This window comes from Ascidia mentula, chromosome 7 (assembly GCF_947561715.1).
Source record: "Ascidia mentula chromosome 7, kaAscMent1.1, whole genome shotgun sequence".
Taxonomy (NCBI): Eukaryota; Metazoa; Chordata; class Ascidiacea; order Phlebobranchia; family Ascidiidae; genus Ascidia; species Ascidia mentula.
In genome coordinates, this window is record NC_138572.1 from 12,154,753 (window position 1) to 12,177,307 (window position 22,555).

General features: G+C 39.7%; 2 protein-coding genes across 2 annotated transcripts; one reads left to right on the forward strand and one right to left on the reverse strand.

Annotated features, from left to right (window-relative positions):
• The first annotated feature begins 1,275 nt into the window (after positions 1–1,275).
• On the forward strand, positions 1,276–10,518 carry LOC145909581 (uncharacterized). Its single transcript, XM_082996960.1, has 16 exons — positions 1,276–1,356; positions 1,433–1,588; positions 1,684–1,803; positions 1,871–2,020; positions 2,079–2,202; positions 2,290–2,396; positions 2,645–2,764; positions 3,634–3,759; positions 3,847–3,965; positions 7,766–7,914; positions 7,977–8,048; positions 8,104–8,166; positions 8,237–8,413; positions 10,011–10,190; positions 10,308–10,436; positions 10,509–10,518. Exons 1-16 carry the CDS (start codon positions 1,284–1,286, stop codon positions 10,516–10,518), a joined length of 1,875 nt encoding a protein of 624 aa, XP_082853086.1. The 5' UTR covers positions 1,276–1,283.
• Positions 10,519–11,352: 834 nt separating this feature from the next.
• On the reverse strand, positions 11,353–13,395 carry LOC145909582 (uncharacterized). Its single transcript, XM_082996961.1, has one exon. It carries the CDS (start codon positions 13,393–13,395, stop codon positions 11,353–11,355), a length of 2,043 nt encoding a protein of 680 aa, XP_082853087.1.
• Between the last annotated feature and the right edge of the window lie 9,160 nt (positions 13,396–22,555).

Genomic DNA, 22,555 nt, shown 5'->3' on the forward strand with positions numbered 1-22,555 from the left:
TATTAGTTGTTTGAGGTTTTAACAGTAGCCACAAAGCTCACTGCGCTCTCCTTTTTACAAACAGAGGAAAATTTGTAAGTGAAAAATTTCATCGCCAACCTCTTTTGCAGATAGGGTGTACACAACAGTTTCGACCTGTAAGGTCTCATCAGTTCATTTGGTGACTGTGGCACTGCGCTAGCTTTTGCACTAGCGGTTCACACAGATTTCCACTTACTGGAGCCTTTCGGACTGTGGCAGCTTTCAATGAATATTATGCCTTTTTTGCACATTATTATTGTGATTGTTTGCTTTATGATTTGATTGTTTCCTTTATTTAAACGCAATGAAGTTAGTTTAACTTGCTTCATATCTTGAGGCTTTTCGTTAATGTGTAGCGTATGTTCTGACAATTTATATAGCAACCATGTTAAAGCATCACAGACAAGCTTTGCAGCTTTTTTATCTGCCCAAAACGAATCAATGCGCTTCGTTTATCGCTAAGCAACGTGTCAATTTAGCCGATGAAACTATAGAACAGAACATTTCAAACGATTTTGAAGCAATTAAATTTATTCCTTTTTACTACGTTGACGCATCATCGTATGACCCATATATGGGTCATTGAAATGTCGCCAGATTTATTAAATCACTCAATGTCCAAAGTAAGCGTGCGTTTTGTTCTAAATGATTGGCGATGGTCTGGTAGGTGTTTTTTTAGCGAGAATGATTAATTCATCATACGTTAACGTAACTACTGTTATACATCAGATCGTTTCGCAAAACAGTTTGGTCAGTGCGTTGTTTTTGTGTAGCTTTAAACTGGTTATGCGTACATTGTGTTTCTAATTTAATTCGAAACCGCACCAGTTCCTGCGCTTTGTTGTCGTGTTCCACTATTCTGTTCTAAATTGCATGTAAGTGTGCGTTATGCTCCAAGTGTTGGGCGACGGTCTAAGTGAAATTTTTAAACGCGTTTGCAAGACATTTTGCGATAAAAGAAACGAAACTGCTGTGTGGCGTGTGGCGTTAGGAAAAAAAACCTTGAATTGATAGATATCAGTAGGTTAAGGCTTTGTCAGTGGCCACAACGCTTTGAACTTACTGTGCTAAGCGTTTAATGAACAGAAAAAAATCTATCGCGAAAACTCTTTTTGGATATACTAAAGGATGTGACTATCACTAGTGTGATTGTTTGCTCAATGAATTTAACTGTTTCCTTTCTTTAAACGAAATACAAGTTAGTTTAATTTCCCAAATTTAAAAACTTCTTGTTTATTTGTAGCGTATGTTTGTCAGCAACCATGTTGAAGAATTACATACAAGCTTTACTGCTTTGTTATTTGCAATTCACGAATGAATGTAATTCGTTGATAGGTGAGCAATCTGCAAATTTACACAAAAAAAATTACCTGCACTGCATGCAAGTCTATGACATATTTTATTTTCACAGCATCGTGTGACACAAAGTTGTCAGATTTAAATCACTCAATTTCAAAAGTAATCTGCCCACCCAACTGCTGGAGTCAACATTCCGATTTGTGTGGAACTGATGACTACGCTAGAGGCCCTCTGTGTCTGGCTGCAATGCACGCAGGACTGATGGACAGTAAGTTGCATTGAAAATAGTTTAACATGCCAGCTGCTTGAAACTAATCTAATAGGTTTTACGGAGTTTCTTTAAAATCAAACCAAATATTTTAGATAATGGAGGCTACTTTGAGGTATACAAAAGTGACCCAATACAAGAATATAAAGGGTTGGAGAGGAACGGAGTGAAAAGCAAATCTTGTTCGTTTGCAAGATGGTCTTACACATTTGAAAGTACGATATGCTCCGGGTAGCGTTTAGTCAGACTAATTATTTAATATTATTATTCACACCAATACAGTGAAATGCAGCACGAAAGGAAATACTGAGTTTTCTGTAACTGATGTATTTTGTCCACCTGGTTGTTCGTCCAACTACGTCTGTGGAACAAATACGTACAGCAAAAATTCATCGGTTTGTGCCTCTGCCATTCACGCTGGAATCTTGTCGCGTATGTTGTTGTAGATGATACTTTGTGGTTTGTTTAAATCAACCAGGAATATTTTAAGGAAGTGGAGGTTACGTTACGTTTTATTCAAGAAGCGGAAGACGCTCATTTATTAGTTCGACCAAGGGTGGTGTAACCAGCAAATCGTGTGGTTCAGCGAGTCGATACTTTTCGTTCACTCGTAAGTTAACAAAAAGCCTTTCACCAGTTAAACAGGATTTTATAAAAGAAATGATAAACCAAATGACGTTTGTTCACTATAATCTCTCAGTTGAAGACTGTTTAAAAACTTGTTCTAACAACGGTGAATGTTTGTCTGGAGTTAACGACCAACACTGTTCTTGCAACCCCGGCTTGATCGGGTCAGATTGTGAAATAGGTAGGAAATCGTCCTAAAAGCTCTCTTAGCTGTAATGTTCGGTATTTACAGTTATAAAGCCTGACGATTTACCAGGCCACAGATTATATTTACAGGTTCTGAAATAAGGCTTTAAGAAAGTTCACTTGGTGTCATGTTTAAGGTGATATTCTTTATAAAGTTCAAGCCCCGCGTTGACCTCTGAGCTGAGCTAAATGCCACTTAGCCTGAGACAGACCACTGAAGTTGATCATAATTATCATATTTAGACATAAACGAATGCGCAACAGTAATGCACAACTGTCATCAACATGCAACCTGCATCAACACTGTCGGCAGTTTTCAATGTTCTTGCAAAGCAAACTACACAGGAAATGGTATCGATTGTTGTAAGTTTGACGTTTTTGAATTAAGCTAATGTAAATATTAAACATATCTTTATTTCTTTGATCAAATGCAAGGTGTTCAAATTACGATCACCAACAGCAATCAGCCCTGGCCTTGGGTGCTTAACTGTTATTATCAACGAATTATGTTAGGTATTTTTCGGCCTAGTGCTGGCAAACTTTGTATATGTCAACAAAAAAACGAAGCAGATAGTCGAATACGGTTCAATGGGACCGTCTCCAACGTACCTAGAGCATTTAACTGCTAAATTTATTTCGCTTGGATGTAAAACAAAGAAATGAATGGCGATTACCTGGCAAAGACAAGCTTAAACCGCGATATTCACCATAACAGTCATAGTAACGCCTTTTCGTATGTCAACAAAAAACTAAAGCATATACTTGAATAAGGTTTCCAGGTATTGCCTTCAACATGGCTGTAGTATTTACCTGCCAAATTTTAATTCGCTTGAATGTAAAACAAAGAATTAACAAGCGAATACCTGTCAAAGACAAGCTTAAACCGCGCTGTCATTAGCCAAAACAGTTTAAAGAACGCCTTTTCGTATGTCAACAAAAAACTAAAGCATAAAGTTGAATAAGGTGTAAAGGTACCGCCTTCAACATCGCTGTAGTATTTAACTGCCAAATTTTAATTCGCAAAGATATGACAGGCGATTTATTCTGTTCCCGTAACAAAAATTCTGTTCCCGTAACGAAAATTTCGTTCCCGAAACGAAAATTGTGTTTCCGAAACGAAAATTCTGTTCCTGTAACGAAAATTCTGTTCCACGAAAATTCTTTAATTTATTGTATTTAAACCTTGCCAGTAAGAATGCAAATTCAGAACATGAAACCAAATGTTTTTCCAGTTCCAGATTTCTGTGCTCAAAATCCCGATATTTGCCAGAACAATGGAACTTGCATTGATTTAAAAACATCCTTAGTATACAATTGTTCATGTGCCCACGGATACAGCGGAACACATTGCGAAAAAGGTAAGATTTTGTAACTTTTGTTTTTGGTTTCTTTTTGGATGAAAAGAATGCAACTTATTAACACTGTTCATGGTGTTCAAAACTTAGGCTCGTTTCCAACCTGCAAGGACGCATTACAAAACGGCTTTAACGTGAGCGGAGTCTACAGTTTAACTTCTCCTCTACCTTTCCAGGGATATTGCGACATGGATGGTAGAGGTTGGCTGGTGAGTTTGCCTCTAAAACTGTATCATGAATGGTTGGGAAACGTTTGGTGGTCGAAATTATTGGCTGAACTCATTACTACGGTTATGATAAACACCAGGTGTTCCAGCGTCGTTATGATGGATCTGTGAGTTTCGGTAGAGATTGGGTGGATTACAAGAACGGGTTTGGGAATCTATCAACAGAATTCTGGATGGGTTTGTATTCCAATAAAGCAATCCTTAACTTAACATCTCACAAGTTTAAACAGAAACTCAAATGTTTTGTAACGTTAAATAAACAAAAATACTTGAATGCGCACAGCCTTCACATTACAGATTTTTAGCTGCTGCTTGTAGGTGTATTTGATTGCTCGATTTTATCATGCTTAAACCAACATACCTGAAAACGAACTTTTCACAGACTAACAACTTAGTTTTTTAAACATTGTTCCGTTTATGTTGCCCTTAAGCACCTTGGTAAAACCAGTACGAATCCAGATATGACCTGAAAAACTTTGTAAAGACCACACATAAAATTTATGATAAAAAGTGTCCAGACTGGGATTGGAATTGCAATGTGTTATTCTCCCAACAACGAATAAATTTAATCAGGATTGGAGAAACTGCATCAAATCACCAATGCGTCCACTAGATGTCGCCTTCGTGTTGATCTTCGAGATTTTTCCGGTAACCAAGGTTTTGCGGAGTATTTACTGCGCGCCTCAGTATATGCTGATTGCGCTCCCGGCGTTATTGGCGTGTTTGCGTTTGCCTAGAAAACCTAAGCATCATTTGTATCGATACGCTTGAAATGTTTGTGACTCAAGAATACAAAAGGTAATATTTTCAAAGTTGATCACACGGTAGTTTGCATGACACAAGCCACGGGGCAGTGCCATGCGAGTTCGTCTATCACTGCCGTGGTATAAATGTTGCGAGACCTCCCCGCCCAAAAAAAATTCCGCCTCATCACATCAGTAGTGAAAACGAGGTTTGCTGGGACAGAATCCAGTTGTGCTTGAATGTGAATTTGTGTCAGAGGAATGCGGTTGAAGAAATATTTTTTCTGTCCACGGTTTTAAATCCCTGGACCTCGGGGATCATTTTTTACATGAAACGTACCACTGTCATACAGTTTAACATAATCCGGCAGTAACTGCGGCGAGCACTCTTGTATCTAAGACTCAAATACAAACTGGCCCCGTTGAAAATTATTATGCCTTGTACCTTTGCTTTGCTTCAGTTTGTACTGAAAATGTAAGAACAGATCTTGCTTTGCATGTGCAATTATTATAAATTGCAGTAAAATATGGTGTACAATAAACAAGTGTGTAGTTTGGTACAATAATAAATTTTACCAAAAAACGGAAACTGATCACGTTTTTCTTTAATTTGATAAAAGGAGGAAAAAGGTTTCTATTCCTACCCTGTGTTTACTGCATATTTAAAAAAATCATTGCCTTATCTCAAAAATCACGACCCAGTGTGTAACACATGAGGTCACAAAGAGCGTTTGTGTTAACATACATTTTCCTCAGCAACAAACAAATGTAAACGGATGGATTTTAAACAGCACATTACGTAAAAAAATTTGCATTAAAACTTTACGACCTTGCTGCTTACAGTACCTTCAGCATTGGCGATGAAGGAAGTTCTTACACAATAAATATATCCGGATATTCGGGGAATATTGGTGATTCCATGGCTGGGCCGCTCAGTATAAACGGGATGAGATTTACAACTAACGACAGAGATAATGATCAGTGAGTAATAATTTTACAACGTGTTGATTATATTTCTGTTTTGCAATCGAAACAAAACGGGTTGTGTTTGAAGAAAATGAAATAAATTTTCTCATATCGTTGATTTTCATTGACAAATTTAACCTGATAAATGAACAACCGTAAAAATCAATTGCTCTAAAACTGGGTTGCGTTTTTAAAGTTTAAGGTAAACACATGTTTAGATTAACTGAGTTTAAATAGGCCTAAGTTATAACACAGAGATGTTGACAACCGACTTAATTGCAGGAATTCCGGTAATTGTGCACTGAGTTATGGTGGAGCATGGTGGCATCGTGATTGCGGATACGCCCATCTCAATGGTCCGTGGTCGAGAAATATTACCAGTGAAAACTCTTTAAGTTGGTACCAATGGCACGGAGCATGGGGTGGAATAAAGGATTCGAAAGTCAAAGTGATGTGCGGATAAATGTTGAGAAGGTTTCAAAAGTCAAAAGTTGTAAATTGGGCTATATCGGCATATATTGCAAAAATGAAGTTTTAGAAAGATCTTCTGATCTTACAGCCATCGATAAACTAGCAGATTTGCTAAAAGCTGTTCGTTATTCACGTCATCATGACACGATTCATTCGGAATCTGTATAGCAATGGATGAAGAACACACGTTGTAGGACGCAAACACTTTATTGTCTCAACTCAGGTTAATCTTGGTCATTATACAAAGCTGTCACTAGTTGCAACAAACTGCAATTACCATTAAATGTTTTTTATACTTAGTTTATACAGGACGCGAAACACGTTTATTTCTTGATATTTCTGCAGCAGTGTGTTGTGGCCACTGCCGTGTTCAACTGCAAGCATTTTATTTGTAACATATGGCACCACTCTGTTGTAGTGTTTGTGTTTTGTGTATGCCTCGTGTATAAATTTATAACCTTTGAGTTCCACCGTGCGACTGAGAGTAATTGTTTTCATTGTATTCGTTTTTACTGTAACATACGTCACAGAAAGCAGTGCTTGTATTGCGTAATGTTTTGCGTGTGTAACATACGTCACAGAAACCAGAGCTTGTATTGCGTAATGTTTTGCGCGCAGCTTTGCATGTACTGCATAATCCCACAATGTGACCCAAATGATTGAGCCATTCAATATTCTCGAGTAAAGTGATTCATTCAACATCCTGTTTACCACATAAAATGTTCTCCTATGCTTATGTCACATCACACCTATGTTCTTGTATTATATTACTTCAAGCGCTTCATGATATCACGTGACATTATTGACCAATCAGCTCTCATAATGGAGAGCGTTAAAAAGCCCAGGTTAGACCAGTAAATTCATTCTAATTCATTCTATTTGATTCTACTTGATTCTATTTGTTGGCATCCTATCAACGTTGTATTGAAAGCTGTAATGTACCGTCGTATTGAAGAAGATAACAGAAAAGAATACAATTATTCGGGAAGAGATCTTGGTTCTGGGTGCTTTATAGAACGGGGCAGAAGCAGGTTTAACCATCAAAGAGACTCAATAACCGCTCAGGTCATCGAGACACTGTTAAATATCTCTGAGACCCTTAGAGTTATTTACATTACCATTACATTATCTAGAGTCTAACGTGTGTCAGTGTTTCAGGCAACTCAGATAAATATTTAGGTAAAGGCGAAACGATGCATCGATGGCAAGGTTTAAAATTAGTAGTAGGAGTGAGCCCACGAACTTGGGCACTCTTCACCTATTAGGGATCGGGCACTCTTCACTTGTGTGGGATCGGGCACTCTTCACTTGGTCTAAGATCGCGCACTGTTCTGTGGGATCAGTCACTGTTCACTTATATGGGATTGATCACATATTGTAGGAAAAATAACTTAGAGTGGTTCATTCGGTGAATGAGTTGGTCGAGTAAGGACGTAAACCCAAGTGGTAAGTACGTTAGATTAGTTTAAATTAAAAAAAAAAGTTTATGTACAGTAAGAAAGTAATAATATTGAAAGTTTGATTACATTTTATAAGCTGGAGATATAATATAGTTTGAAATTAAGGTGTGATCAAAACTGATTCAGTTGCTTACTTTTACAGAAGGTTTCCGTTAAGAAATGGATAAACCACCGGGAAAGAAACGGCCGTTTTCATGTGGCACTTGTGGTGCTAGATTTTGGAAGAAAGAACATTTGGAAAAGCACATGTCCTCTTGCGATAAACAAGTCACATGTGATCATTGCGAAAGAGTGTGAGAACTGAAATTTTTTTTTTTTTGTTGCTACTAATTGTATTTTATTGTGTTTGTTAGTTTTGGGGCGAGGTCCAATCTACAAAGGCATCTAAAAAACACTTGCCCGAAAATCCACGGTTCAAGAAAGAGGTGAGTTTGCGTAAAATTGTTTTACATTTCTATAATATAATTTATGTTTCTGCAGTAGAACAACAAAACGTTCATCGGACACTGACATATGTGAAGCGGATGTCCGGAAAAAGCCTAGGTAAATGGAATTGCTGTTAGAAAATAAAATTATTTTAAATGAATTCCGTTTTTGCTTATGTTGTAAACAGAACAGAAAATGCAGACCTTGGTGAATCAATTGGCGCCACCGCAAATCCACCAACGCCAACAAGAAAAAATATTGGACTAGCCGCTGAGAAATCAGTCAATTTAGAGACCTATCCGTCAAACCAAGTCACTACCGACAACATTCAAATTCAAGAACCTATGTTTGGAGCATCAAATACGTAAGAGCGATTTTTAATGAATTCCGTTTTCGTCCAATGCGGTTTGTCGTGAACAGAAGAATAAATTTGGAATTTGGCGAGTGCAAGCCAATGTGGCCAATTTAAAGGGCACAGCAAGTCAATAGGTGTCCACCAGGCGTGTCAGGGAGGACCAACAGTGTCACGGCTAGTTTGGAATCATTGTTAATTGTTACGATAAAATTATTGTATATTAAATTTCACAAAGTAATCTGTGGACAGCTTAGATCAGTGTTTCTCAAACTTTTTCCAATCACGTACCGCTCATTTGTTTTTTAATACACTGCGTACCACCATATTACTATACCATAACTGTTATGACATACCACCAATGAATAACAATTTGGCCAATATCACCAGTTGCTTGGATTTCTTTATTGTGCATTTGTGACGCAATAGTATCAACGTGAAATTGTTGCACAGTTGAATACACGATGTCAGAATTACTTCAACAGTGCAACAATTTCACGTTGATACTATTGCGTCACAAATGCACAATAAAGAAAACCGACATCATGTATTTGCAGCGGTTTTGGCTTCTGCAAAGTGCGGCAACTTGTATAGAGTAGACTAAATCGCGTACCACTTGAAAAGCTCTCGCGTACCACTAGTGGTACGCGTACCACAGTTTGAGAACCACTGGCTTAGATGGTCTGCGAGTGGGAAATAGTGGACCAAACTATTTGCATGATGGTATTACCATGGTTTGCTCATTGATTTGTGCACGTATTCTGTGCAACCATAAGTCCTCATATAGGTCCAAACTCCCTGCAGGTGGTTTCTGCTCGCTATGCTTGTTCAGGTAGTGGTTACCTAGCGCCGTAGCATCGTTATCTAGCGAGCACTCGAACTGGTACCAAGTAGACCTGTGGGCATTCCAGCGAGTGAAAAACTTGTTTTTTGTCTGCCCAACATACTGGGCTCCGCATGTTTTGCACGAGGCCACATATATCCCATTGTCGCGACATGTACATCGCTGACGCAAAATTATTGTGCCTTTGGGGGTACACAGGAAGGTAGTCGTGGGCACCATGAGCTGGTGGTTACCATGGTGCCCACACAGCGCACTGTGGCCACAAGGGGCCGAACTACTTTGTAGTATATTCGTTCATAATTGTCAACAAATTCTTCCCTCCATCGAATTGTGCGACAAATGCTTCCCTCCGTTAAATTCTGCGACATGTCCTTCCCTCCATAAGCGCCTGTACATTGTTTATTGCATGTACTTTGTAGTATATTAGATCATAATGGTCAACAAATTCTTCCCTCCGTCGAATTGTGCGACAAATCTTTCCCTCCGTTAAATTATGCGACTAATCCTTGCCTCCACAATTGTTATCCTTTCTTATGTATGATTTTACGGTTTCAGCCCTGTTTGCACATGTATTTATGTTTTAGTATGTCATCTGACTGTTTCCCTCCCTTAGGGGTGCATTTTTCCTCCGTCCCTCCCTTTAGTGTACATCGTCCCTCCTTCCCTCCGTCCCTCCATTTAGTGTTTGCCTGTTTGGAGCATCAAATACGTAAGAGCGATTTTTAATGAATTCCGATTTTGCCCAATGCGGTTTGTCGTGAACAGAAGAGAAAATTTGGACCTTGGTGAATCTATTGGCGCCACCGCGAATCCACGACCAACGCTAACAAGAAAAAATATGGGACTTGCCGTTGACAAATTAGTCGATTTAGCAACTGATCCGTCAAACCAAGTCACTACCGACGACATACAAAATCAAGAACCTATGTTTGGAGAAACAAATATGTAAGAGCGATTTTAATGAATGGTTTTTTGAGCCAATACTATTGTGCATTTTACAACTATAAAATACATGTTGGGTTGTTGTAAAACGTTTGTCACAACCCTATACTTTCTTTGTAGCAACAACAGTGATGAACATCAGTTTGCGAGTGAATTTCTTGACAACATTTTAAAGGAACTTGAATTTGTCCCAATAAATCGGAATGGAAGCTTTAATGCAGTCGGTCTTACATGTCCTGTCGATGTGAGGTAAGCGAGACCTCTCTTAATATTGAGTAATTCATATTAAGTTTATTTAATATTGTTTTTAATTTATCCCAGCGTTGAATAACAATCTGAAGTGAAAAAAGACGAGGAAAATTTCTCTGAAGTGGCGATCGTAACAGGCGAGGGTTTTGGCTTTGGGCTACTGGATACCCCGACAATTGATATAGCTACGCCGAGTGAAATTCCACAAAGTTTGCCAGAGAGGTCGGTTTAGATTTACCGCCGTTTGACATAGGGGAGTTAAACAGTCTTGTTTTCACAGCGGGACTATGTTGCGGTCGCCGACAGACTGTGAAACACCTGCAGACATTGATAGTGGCCTTATCGAAGCTAACACCGCAATGGCGGCAACCGGTGATAACGATAATGTTAAATGCATTCAAAGGTTTGTCAGCTCTTGCCTGTTTAATTTTTTTGACGACCATAACCTGAAATTAATCAGAATTGCTCTTCTGGCACTTAGTTTCTAACGTGTTTATTGGAAACCAACGTTTCGTCTGCCATCCGGCGAGACTTCTTCAGGGTTATGTCAACAGTAAAGCATCACGCACATAAAACACTAAAAACGTAGGAAAAACGCAGGAAAAACACAAGGAAAAAGGAATAGATAACACTGGCACCGCTTGCATCTTCACGTGAACCAGGTGTGTAGCGGGGCGTAACATTTACAACAAGTTGTTGTATACAGCAGGAAAATATACGCATTGCTCCTTATCGTTTATGCAATTGTCGTTTTTATGGATGTGGAGCGTCTCCAGGAACAGACGTTTTGTATGATCGTCCTCCATCTCTAGGATTTGCACGTCATCAAAGTTAACTCGGTGGCCGAGTGTGGCAGCGTGTTTTGCCAGTGCTGTCCTCTGGCTGTTCTTCGCTGCAACGTCGCGGCGATGCTCTTTTAACCGAGTGTGTAACCACCGCAGTCCTTGCACGGAATGTAATAGACAACGCCTTTTGGTTGGACCGTGCCCTTCTCGATAGGATGAGACAACATCCTGCCCAGTGTTCTGTGTGGCTTAGTGTAGACCGCAATACCATAGTCCAACATCATACGCCTTAGCGTGTCTGTTAGAACCGGAACATATGGCAAAACGATCGTACCGGTAGTTGGCGCTGTTTCTTGTGGCTTGACCGCAGGCTTTCTTCTAAACATCCATGACGGATACAGATGTTTCCGCAGTACCTTCTTTATGAACTTCACCTCTTTATCACGGTCTTCTTCTCGGGAAACCAGAGCCTCGGCTCTATCCATCAGCGACCGCACTACCGCTGTCTTGTGTTGTATCGGATGTGCCGACTTAAACGACAAGTACCGATTGGTGTGCGTCGGCTTTCGATACACACGAGTGCTGATCAAACCTTTCTCATCACGGATAACCTCTGTATCTAAAAACGGTAATTTACCACCACTTTCCTTTTCTAAAGTGAATTTGATTGAATCTTCCACATGGTTAATGTGGGTAAGGAACAACTGGAGCTGTGCTTCGTCAACGATGGCGAAGGTGTCGTCGACATATCGCTTCCAGTAACGAGGAGGATGCGCAAAAGTGGCGAGTGACTTATCCTCAATTGTTTCCATTACAATGTTCGCCACTACCACAGAGATGGGAGAACCCATCGCCGTACCAAACACCTGTTGGTAAAACACACCACGAAAGGAAAAATAGGTGGCGTTCAAACATAATTTCAGCCCTTCTGCGATGTCCTCACAGGATAGCAACGTGCGTTGCTCAAGGTTACTGTCATCCTCTAAGCGTGCCATGACATTAGTAACAGCTACCGATATTGGCACATTGGTGAAAAGAGACACGACGTCAAAGGACACCATACATTCACCATCCGCTATTGTCAAATCCCTCACTTCGGCTGCAAATTCACGTGAGTTTTTAACGTGATATGGGCTGTTCCCAACCAAAGGGGAAATAATCCTTGCTATAAATTTGGCGAGCATATAAGACGGGGACCCGATAAAGGAAACAATGGGTCTGAGGGGTACGCCTGGCTTGTGGACCTTGGGAAGCCCGTACAATTCGGGCGTCCTACCGTCTGTGCAATGCAGCTGTCGAAACTCACCAACAGATAACGCCTCACGCTCCCTGTGTAAGTAACCGATGAAGCGGTTTATCTTTCGTTCTAAAGACAGGGTCGGGTTTCTGGACAACTTTTTGTAAGTTTTTGCGTCACTTAAAAGTTCCAGCAGTTTAGTGTTATATTCGGAACGGTTCATGACCACCGTTCGATTGCCCTTGTCGGCACGCAATATGACGATGTTCTGGTTGTTGCGAAGTTCTCGTGCAGCCGACAAATATGACCTAGGGGTGTTAGAGCCAACGGTATTGTGGCCACTGTGGCTACGAATACAGCCAACAACTTTGCCCTGCAGGAGTGATTTTATATGCGCGGGCTGTCCAACCAGGCCTTTCTCAACAAAAGCCAAAATCTGTTTCCATGGTATCACGTTAGGTGTGATGGCAAAATTCATGCCTAGCGACAAAACACCATGCTGTTCTGGTGTGAGCTCATGGTCTGACAAGTTGGTAACGCAGCCCTTTACCGTTAATTCCTTCCTTTTTTCACGCCACATACCGAGTTTTTCTTCGCACTTTTTTCTTCCTGACGTCACAATTCGTAATGTGCCTTCCTCCACGTAAGACTTTAGTGAAGAAAACACAGTCATGTCAAGGTCTTTCCTTAACCTCTCTGTAATTCCGCTCAGCTCATGCGTATTGTTTTTAATGCGCAGATGTGCATCTTTTATGCGCAGTTTCAAAAAACGAAACCCACAAGATCGCATAATGTCTCTTCCTTCTTTAGATGCCATAGGTGATCTAAACCTTGGACTTGGTGGTAATATTTTCTCTCTGAGACAAGAGTGATTGTGATGCAAATGAACCTTGCTGCTTGCGACGTCAAAATTGAGTCGCACAAACCTTCGAGCCATTCTTAAGGCATGAGACCCATACAAGTCTCTTATTACAACAAATATACTGCTATTTTTGTTGCCAGGCATACTAATTAATCAGAATTGCTCTTCTGGCACTTAGTTTCTAACGTGTTTATTGGAAACCAACGTTTCGTCTGCCATCCGGCGAGACTTCTTCAGGGTTATGTCAACAGTAAAGCATCACGCACATAAAACACTAAAAACGTAGGAAAACGCAGGAAAAACACAAGGAAAAAGGAATAGATAACACTGGCACCGCTTGCATCTTCACGTGAACCAGGTGTGTAGCGGGGCGTAACATTTACAACAAGTTGTTGTATACAGCAGGAAAATATACGCATTGCTCCTTATCGTTTATGCAATTGTCGTTTTTATGGATGTGGAGCGTCTCCAGGAACAGACGTTTTGTATGATCGTCCTCCATCTCTAGGATTTGCACGTCATCAAAGTTAACTCGGTGGCCGAGTGTGGCAGCGTGTTTTGCCAGTGCTGTCCTCTGGCTGTTCTTCGCTGCAACGTCGCGGCGATGCTCTTTTAACCGAGTCTGTAACCTTCTCCCTGTCTCGCCGATGTACGCTCCACCGCAGTCCTTGCACGGAATGTAATAGACAACGCCTTTTGGTTGGACCGTGCCCTTCTCGACAGGATGAGACAACATCCTGCCCAATACATCGCTGGTAAACCATTCATTGGGAGTGAGGCACAATGTGAGAGGTGAAGTAATCCCGAACAAGATGAGCGCTCATGTATTGCACAATTTGTTGGAATATTTTATGGCAGGTTTTGAACGGGATCACGTCATTTTGATTGTATATGAGACGGTATAGATACTTTATTCATTCCTCATCAACGAACAGAAGCAACCAACGGAGAAGATGTCACTCAACAGACGTATTGTTCCCGACACCGTCGATTCAACCAGACAGCAAAGCGCTACACAGCTGCTGACAGAGATATGCAGAAGTCGCCGACCTGCAGGTATGTCTTGACGAGGTTTTTCTTTTCTTTCGTTTCCTAATTTTTGGTTGATGTTGGTACCAGACTTTCCTGTGCAACGTTGTATGTGAAGTTTAGAGGAGAATGTTTTGACCACGACGAACTCCGGAAACTGGCTCCTTCCCTGTTCCCAGAAAGGAGGAGCAAAAAAAAGGGGGGGGGGGAACTCGACTTATACATACCACTATCGTTGTTGTTGCAAATTATTGTATTAAACGATTACATGTTTCAAACGAACGCACAGACAGTTTGATCGTTCTCACGCAAGTCAGAAGAAAATGTATCGACTATACGAGACATAGAAAATCCACGTGCACGAAACAGTAAATAATACATACAATGAGGGCCGCAGGCAGATGAGAGGGGGTGCTGTACAATGCGACGGTTCCATTTCCATTGAGTGGCATTTCGGTTTAGAAAATTTACAAGCTCCTCGTGGATTGGGGCACGCCCGAACGTGTCATAAAACTCGCCCCGTCCTTCGCCATCAAAAAACATCGCAAGCCAATGCATTCCGGAACTATCACTGGGATCAGTATTCACAATATATGCTTTGGGATAAGGGTGATTCAACGTGGTGAGTTCATCCCGCGCATAGACACCATAAAACACGGATCCAATGGCTTGGTCACGAGATAAAATAGATGCGATTTGAAGTTCGTCCATTTAAGCCGAGTAATCGAAAATTACGTTTTTGAATTTGTCAATCTCCAATACATTGTCATATTGAATTATGAATCTGACGCTATTCTGGTGGAGAACAACAAATATACACCTTTTGTTTAAAAAAGAATGTATTTTCTGACGTTTCGCCTGTACGTACGACTAGGCTTCTTCAGAGAATAAAACAAACACAGTAGCGAAGCGAACCCACAGGGCAAAGAAATTGAGCGACGAAAAAGAACAAGGAGGCATAACAGCTAAATCACAACGGGACATAATTCAATGGACAACATCGATCATGGTCAAACGGTCAAACAATGGAAACAAAAGTCACGAATTGTTACGGACGAAATTGCGGAACACGGGCGACAGTACTTTTCCATCGTTCCGATTCAAAACATTGCGCGGAAAGTTGAAGACGCTTGTCACTTTACCGATTCTTCGGTGTGTTTGAATGACTCTGATGTTTCGAGCGATGAGTCTATCTCGCTCATTTTCCTGTTGTCGTTGTTGGGCTTCACCACTGCTTCCCCCCTCAAGAAAAGTGAGTATAACTCTGGGTTCAAGGGCAACCATGTCTGAGAACTTACCAACCTCTTTGAATAAGAGAGGAAGGTCTAGAAGAATTCGCTTCTGCATCATTGCAAATTTCTTCTATTCCCAATTCTTGTGAAGCTGTGTACTGTGTCAATAGTGAGTCCAAATCAACCGCTGCCTCGGGTCTAATTTCGCTGCAAACAAACATTTCAGGTTATGGTCGTCAGAAAATTAAACAGACAAAACGTTACAAACCTTTCAACGCAACTAACATTATCACCACCGCCGGTGGGCGCAACTGCGCCATTTCCACTCAAGTCAAATCGATTTATTTCCCCTCGCGAAGCACCCGGCGATTTAACTACCGCCTCTGCAGTTTTTGGGCTCGTGGACAAGCTCCTATAATTGCCTCCGTCGACGTCTACAGTTTCTCTGAATTATAATTATACTTTGCATAATTATACTATTAGAATAAGCATTTATTCTAATACTATAATTTTATTAAAGAATATTAACGCATTCTACAAACCTTTCAACACCTTCGACGGCCGCTGGCGGCAACACGTCTCCGCCACTTAAATCATTTGGACTATGTGGGATCGGGCACTGTTCACTTATGTGGGCTTGGTCACATATTGTATGAAAAATAACTTAGAGTGGTTCATTTGTTGAATGAGTTGGTAAACCCAAGTGAGAAGTTTTTTGAATGAGCACTGGTCACTAGATGGTACAAAAGAGTTGTGGCTGTGAAGGCTTTCGGTTTGTTCACTTGCCTTCTGAGTTGTGACAGGGGACAGGAGTACTAGATTGCGGCTGCAGTGGAGTTGAAGGTTGGTCTTTAGATTAGTTTAAAGTTAAAAAATGTATGTACAGTAAGAAAGTAATAATAATGAAAGTTTGATTATAGTTTATAAGCTAGAGATACAATATAGTTCAAAATGCAGGTGTGATCGAAATTGATTCAGTTGCTTACTTTTTACAAAAGGTTTCCGTTAAGAAATGGATAAACACCAGGAAGAAAACGGCCGTTTCCATGTGCCCGCGCTTGTGGTGCTAGATTTTGGAAGAAAGAACATTTGGAAAAACACATGTCTTCTTGCGATTAACAAGTTACATGTGATCACTGCGAAAAAGTCCGACTGCATTAAATCTTCCATTCCGATTTATTGGGACAGATTCAAGTTCCTTCAAAATGTTGTCAAGAAATTCACTCGCAAATTGATGTTGATCGCAGTTGTTGCTATAAAGAAAGTATGGCGTTGTGACAAACGTTAAACATCAACCCAATAGCTTTTTTAAAGGTATAAACTGTACAATAGTAGCGGTTCAAAAAACCATTCATTAAAATCACTCTCACATATTGGATGCTCCAAACATAGGTTCTTGATTTTGAATGTTGTCAGTAGTGACTTGGTTTGACGGATCTGTTGCTAAATTGACTAATTTGTCAACGGCAAGTCCCATATTTTTTCTTGTTAGCGTTCGTTGTGGATTTGCGGTGGCAGCAGTTGATTTACCAAGGTCCAAATTTTCTTTTCTGTTCACGACAAATCGCATTGGGCATAAACGGAATTCAATTGCAATCGCTCTTACGTATTTGATGCTCCAAACATAGGTTCTTGATTTTCAATGTTGTCAGTAGTGACTTGGTTTGACTGTTCTGTTGCTAAATTGACCAATTTCTCAGCGGCTAGTCCAATATTTTTTCTTGTTGGCGTTGGTTGTGGATTTACGGTGGCGCCAATTGATTCACTAAGGTCCGCATTGTCTGTTCTATTCACGACAAATCGCATTGGGCAAAAACGGAATTAGTTTGAATTCATTTTATTTTTTAACAACAATTCCATTTACCTTGGCCTTTTCTGGACTTCTGCTCCACAGTTGTCAGTGTCCGATGTACGTTTTGTGGTTCTACTGCAGAAACATATATTACATTTTAGAAATATAAAACAATTTCATGCAAACTTACCTCTTTCTTGAACCGTGGATTTTCGTGCAAGTATTTTTTAAATGCCTTTGTAGATTCGACCTCGCCCCAAAACTAACAAGCACAATAAAATACAATTAGTACCAAGAAACGAAAATACGTAAAATATTCAGTACTTACACTTTTTCGCAATGATCACATGTAACTTGTTTATCGCAAGAAGACATGTGTTTTTCCAAATGTTCTTTCTTCCAAAATCTAGCACCACAAGTGGCGCATGGAAACGGCCGTTTCTTTCCCGGTGGTTTATCCATTTCGTGACAAAAACCTTTTGTAAAAAGTAAGCAACTAAATCAGTTTCGATCACACCTGCATTTTAAACTATATTGTATCTCTAGCTTATAAACTATAATCAAACTTTCATTAATATTACTTTCTTACTGTTCATACAATTTCTAACCAATTAATCTAAAGACCAACCTTCAACTCCACTGCAGCCGCAATCTAGTACTCCTGTCCCCTGTCACAACTCAGAAGGCAAGTGAACAAACCGAAAGCCTGCACAGCCACAACTCTTTTATACCATCTAGTGACCAGTGCTCATTCAAAAAACTTCTCACTTGAGTTTACTTCCTATTCGACCAACTCACTCACCAAATGAACCACTCAAAGTTATATTCCCTACAATATGGGACCAATCCCATATAAGTGAACAGTGCCCGATCCCACAGAACAGTGTGCGATTCCACAGAACACTGCGTGATCTCAAACCAAGTGAAGAGTGCCCGATCCCTAATAAGTGAAGAGTGCCCGTTCCCTAATAAGTAAAGAGTGCCCGTTCCCTAATAAGTAAAGAGTGATAGCGTTCGTGGGCTGGACTCTACTACTCACCTTAAATTGTTGAATCTTATCGCTATAATGTAACAGTTGAGTTTACGTCAATATTAATTCCCAACAAATAGCGTTTATTTACAACCTATTTTTCCCGGGTTAACTGACTGGCTATAAGTGTTTAGTTTCTATTTCCGTAAAAAGAATATTATTTTTCTGATTAGTTTGATGTATTGTTACGTCTTACATAAGCATCTGTGCCGTGTAAATAACACTATGTGTGAAGGTTTTCTAGTAAAATTATAAGCTTTCTTGGGTGCTGCGAATGCTGTACATTGCTTGTGTGCCTTCCATCTGTGCTACCGTTATCAAGTTACATACCTTCAAACTTTTTTGGTAATAACATGCAGTAGTAATAACATTACCCGGGGTATATTACTCGACAAGTGGCTGATCCAGCTTGGCTGCAATTCCTTGGCTGCGAAGCCTGTGAACCTTATAATCAGAATACGAAAGCTAAGATCGCCAAATATAATGGGCCTGCACAATGGGGAGATCCTGCTTTGCTATGTGAAAGCATGGTGTTACTTCTGCGTTATCTGATTACGGTGGTGGAGATCCTCCAAGTATTTGAAGGTCGCCTGACAAGTTATGCGCTTGCGCACCAGTGAAATCCTCGGGCACAATATACTCCGGTAAAATACTTCGCTCTTGTAGCTCAGTAGGTGGAGCATTGGGCCTGATTGGGGTGTAACATGAAGGGTCTCAAATGACATCGTATGAATGGTCCGATGCCTTGTGCGACTCTATTTCATGTAACACATCAGGTACCTACCATGCTTACTTCCTGCTAGGTGATTTTGACGCATGAACAAAAGAGTTTCTGTCCTAGCAACTGCTAACACACGCTATTTTGAAGATACGCGTCCTTAAATTTGCTGGGTCGACAAAAACGACAAATTGGAATAAACGTTATGCCAAATTATCATGAAGTTACTGCAGTCAATAAGATTATATTTCATATTATTTCTGTGTTGGGTCAACTGTACAAAGCATTACCGAGTTCTAACAAGTGATATGCACGTGATGAGTTTCTTCTAAAGCTAAATTTGTGGCTGCGATATCCCACAATCTTTCGTTTGCATGATAAATGCACCTTTCCAAAAACTGGCCCTTTATCGTTAATTTGTTAACCTAACGTTGAGTGTTATGGTGCAGCAAATTAAACAAGTCCCACAAGAAGAGCCCAAAATGCCAACAAATTGTTTCCAAAAAGTCCAGCTCATGCATAAGTAATGTATATGTTTGGCTCAAAACATTGTAATGTGTTGGCATATGTTGTGTTAAAGTGCTGACACCATGTCGCCGGTTCGTTTTTTTAACAATTGTCGCAAACTGTATGGAAAATTTTTCGCTGCCATCAGGGACTTTTTAGGAAACGGCGCACTTAAAAAGAAATACGTTTAAAACAGGGCTTGGTGTCCAAAAATGTCGACAAAGGTTACTTGTCGTTTCATTAGTCTTGCACACCGTACCAAAGGAAGGTCTGGTGTCATACACATGCAAGTTTTGTGTCTTGACAGCTGAATGAGATGGGACTTAATAAATGGAAACAGTGGCCCTTTATACAGCTAATAAAACATTGCTAGCTACAAATTGTTTATAAATATTATAATGTTCTTTGCATGGAAGCATAAATTTAATTTGAGACGTGAGGTTCCTGTGTGAGCCATTTTGTACCTTTTTCTTCTGACAGATTTTTTTGTAAATTTAACGAGTAAATTACTGGAAGAATTGTCATGAGATTGTACTTGGTGATGTTGCTTTGTGCGGTGATCTGTGTTAAAGGCAAGTAATTAACTGATTTGCTGTTGAGAATCTTTTTTAGATAAACTTCTACATATCATATTTATTTTCCACAGGACACAAGAATTTGGAGTTGGAATTGAAATGTGAAAAAACACCAGCAAATGGTTAAGTGACGTTGTTTTCATTTCAAGTAAAATCTTGATCGTATGTAAATAGATTCCTATATTAAAACCATATGGTAAACTATCAAACTATCGACCTATAGTCTTTCTAAATTGAGCTAAACATTTTAAACAGAAATTGAATAAATACATCACATTCGTAAAGTAAATTATTTGCACACAGACGTACAAGCATTTCCAAGCTGTACTTTCGAAGAAGCATGGGATAATGCTTTGCAATGCGTTGGAATCCTGGTCGAGGGCTACCCATACCCAGACAGAGCATCCTGTAAGAAAAAACTTGACCGAACAGTCGCATGTTTGACATCTGCCACATCTCTGTGTTTGTCTGGTTTGTGTCCAATGGTATTTGATGATCCTATAGGATACGTGCGAGCATTGTACGCAGTAAGCAACATTTTTGAATACCTGCTTTAAAATATTTTTCTGCCCCTAAAGCTGCACTGATGAGACATATTAGGTCATAGATCACTAGAAAAACATTATTGAAGCTAAATTGCTTATAATTGCCCGTATGTTCATGCGTTTTTCATCTTACTTTGGACAGTAAAACATATCGGAAGTTTCTTCAACTTTCGCAGTAGGGCTTTCACGAGATATTGTCGACATTGCATGAAATTTATATGAAATGAATAGTTTTAAAAATATGTTTTAATCTAAAATATTCCAATTTGGCTGCAATTACAGAAAATTCGTGACCAAGTTAAGCACGTCCAAACCATGAGAGGATTCCTTCAAACATTCCATTTAAATGACCAAGATGTAAAGACAGTATACAAAAACCTGTGTCCAATCGAAGGAATGGAGTCAAGTTTGCTTGAGTTTATCAAGGAAACCTCGATAATAAAACTCGAGTTTTGTTCCAAGAACGAAATTATGAAAGAAGCTCTGGTCAAAATGCTGACTGCCTTTTACAAGGCTAATAGTCACGCAGAATTTTGCAAGTAAGAATTAACACGTTTTGTCCTGAGCATTGCTACTACTTGTGTGTGATTAGAGTTGACTGTAAGTATGGACTGTACAAACACATATTCACACATTAAATCTCGTGTTTATGCTCAGGGATTTTGCCGAGTTCCGTGAGACCATGAGCAGTTGGGTGAACAGTCACTGTACAGACAAGGCACTGAGGAAGATGCTGCACGACTTGTGGATCATTCCTCTGGAAGAACTCCAACATCTCACACCGAACGGCGAGGGAGTGTTAAAAGCCGCCAAAAGTGGATTGGATGCTGTTATCAAAATCGTAAACCTCATGAAACACAAGATTGGCAAAATTGAAGTGCCCGGATGTAAGGCTTTATAAACACTGTATAAACAAAGCATTAGATAATTGGTTACTGGTTGTTGTACGTACAAATTGTTGTGATAATTCATCATAATCCTGCTACACCTGTGTTGTCTGTAGTAATCAACTTCGATGTAACTTCATAACTCAAAAAATGATAATTAATACCGTGATTGTTCAGTAATTACTTACAATGATTTGGATGCGTGGGTTTACGTATGTTTTTAGGACGTTTGTGCACCACATATCGAGTTGGATTCTTATTATTCGGAAATTGTAGACATTTCAATGTGATATGTTCACAAAATAGTATGTTTATGAAGTATGCTAATATTGTTCATAATGAGTATTTGAGTACTAACCAAGATTGTGTAGGAAATAAATTAGTTGATAATTTACAAAAAAGGGGCTCAAATTTTTAACACAGCAAAGATTGAAACCCAAGTTTTACGTTATTATAGTCCACAACATATGGCATGTTAAAAGTGCTTGCACTAAGCCGCCGGTTTGATTTCCGACTGATTGTTAAAAGCTGCATGAACGGGAAACTTGTCGATGACTCACGTGTTGAAACAAGACTCATGAATATAACCAGTTGCAGAGAAGCTCCCCAAAAAAGCTTCTTTAATATCAAGAACGCAACGAGCAAATCTTTTGTTAGCGAACAATACGACTTTGAAAAAACATCTATTATTATATTACAACCGTGGTAGTATGAAACGTACAGAAAAAACTGTCGTTAAAACGAAGTCTGATTGATGGTTTTTAAAAGCCTACATATCTTTATACAAAACTTAACTGAATCAACCTTTCAGATGAAATATCGTAACTGGTTTACGGGTGATATTTTTGTGCCATTGGCGATTAATAAAGCAATTCCAGGATTTGTGTTTTACATGTATTATTTCTTGTTGTAGTGTTTAG

Coding starts and splice junctions, on each gene's coding strand:
- LOC145909581 (XM_082996960.1), top strand. CDS start 1,284: ATGTTGAAGAATTACATACAAGCTTTACTGCTTTGTTATTTGCAATTC. Junction 8,414..10,010: donor ATGTTTGGAGCATCAAATAC/GTAAGAGCGATT, acceptor TGTCGTGAACAG/AAGAGAAAATTTGGACCTTG. Junction 10,191..10,307: donor ATGTTTGGAGAAACAAATAT/GTAAGAGCGATT, acceptor CTTTCTTTGTAG/CAACAACAGTGATGAACATC.
- LOC145909582 (XM_082996961.1), bottom strand. CDS start 13,395: ATGGCTCGAAGGTTTGTGCGACTCAATTTTGACGTCGCAAGCAGCAAG.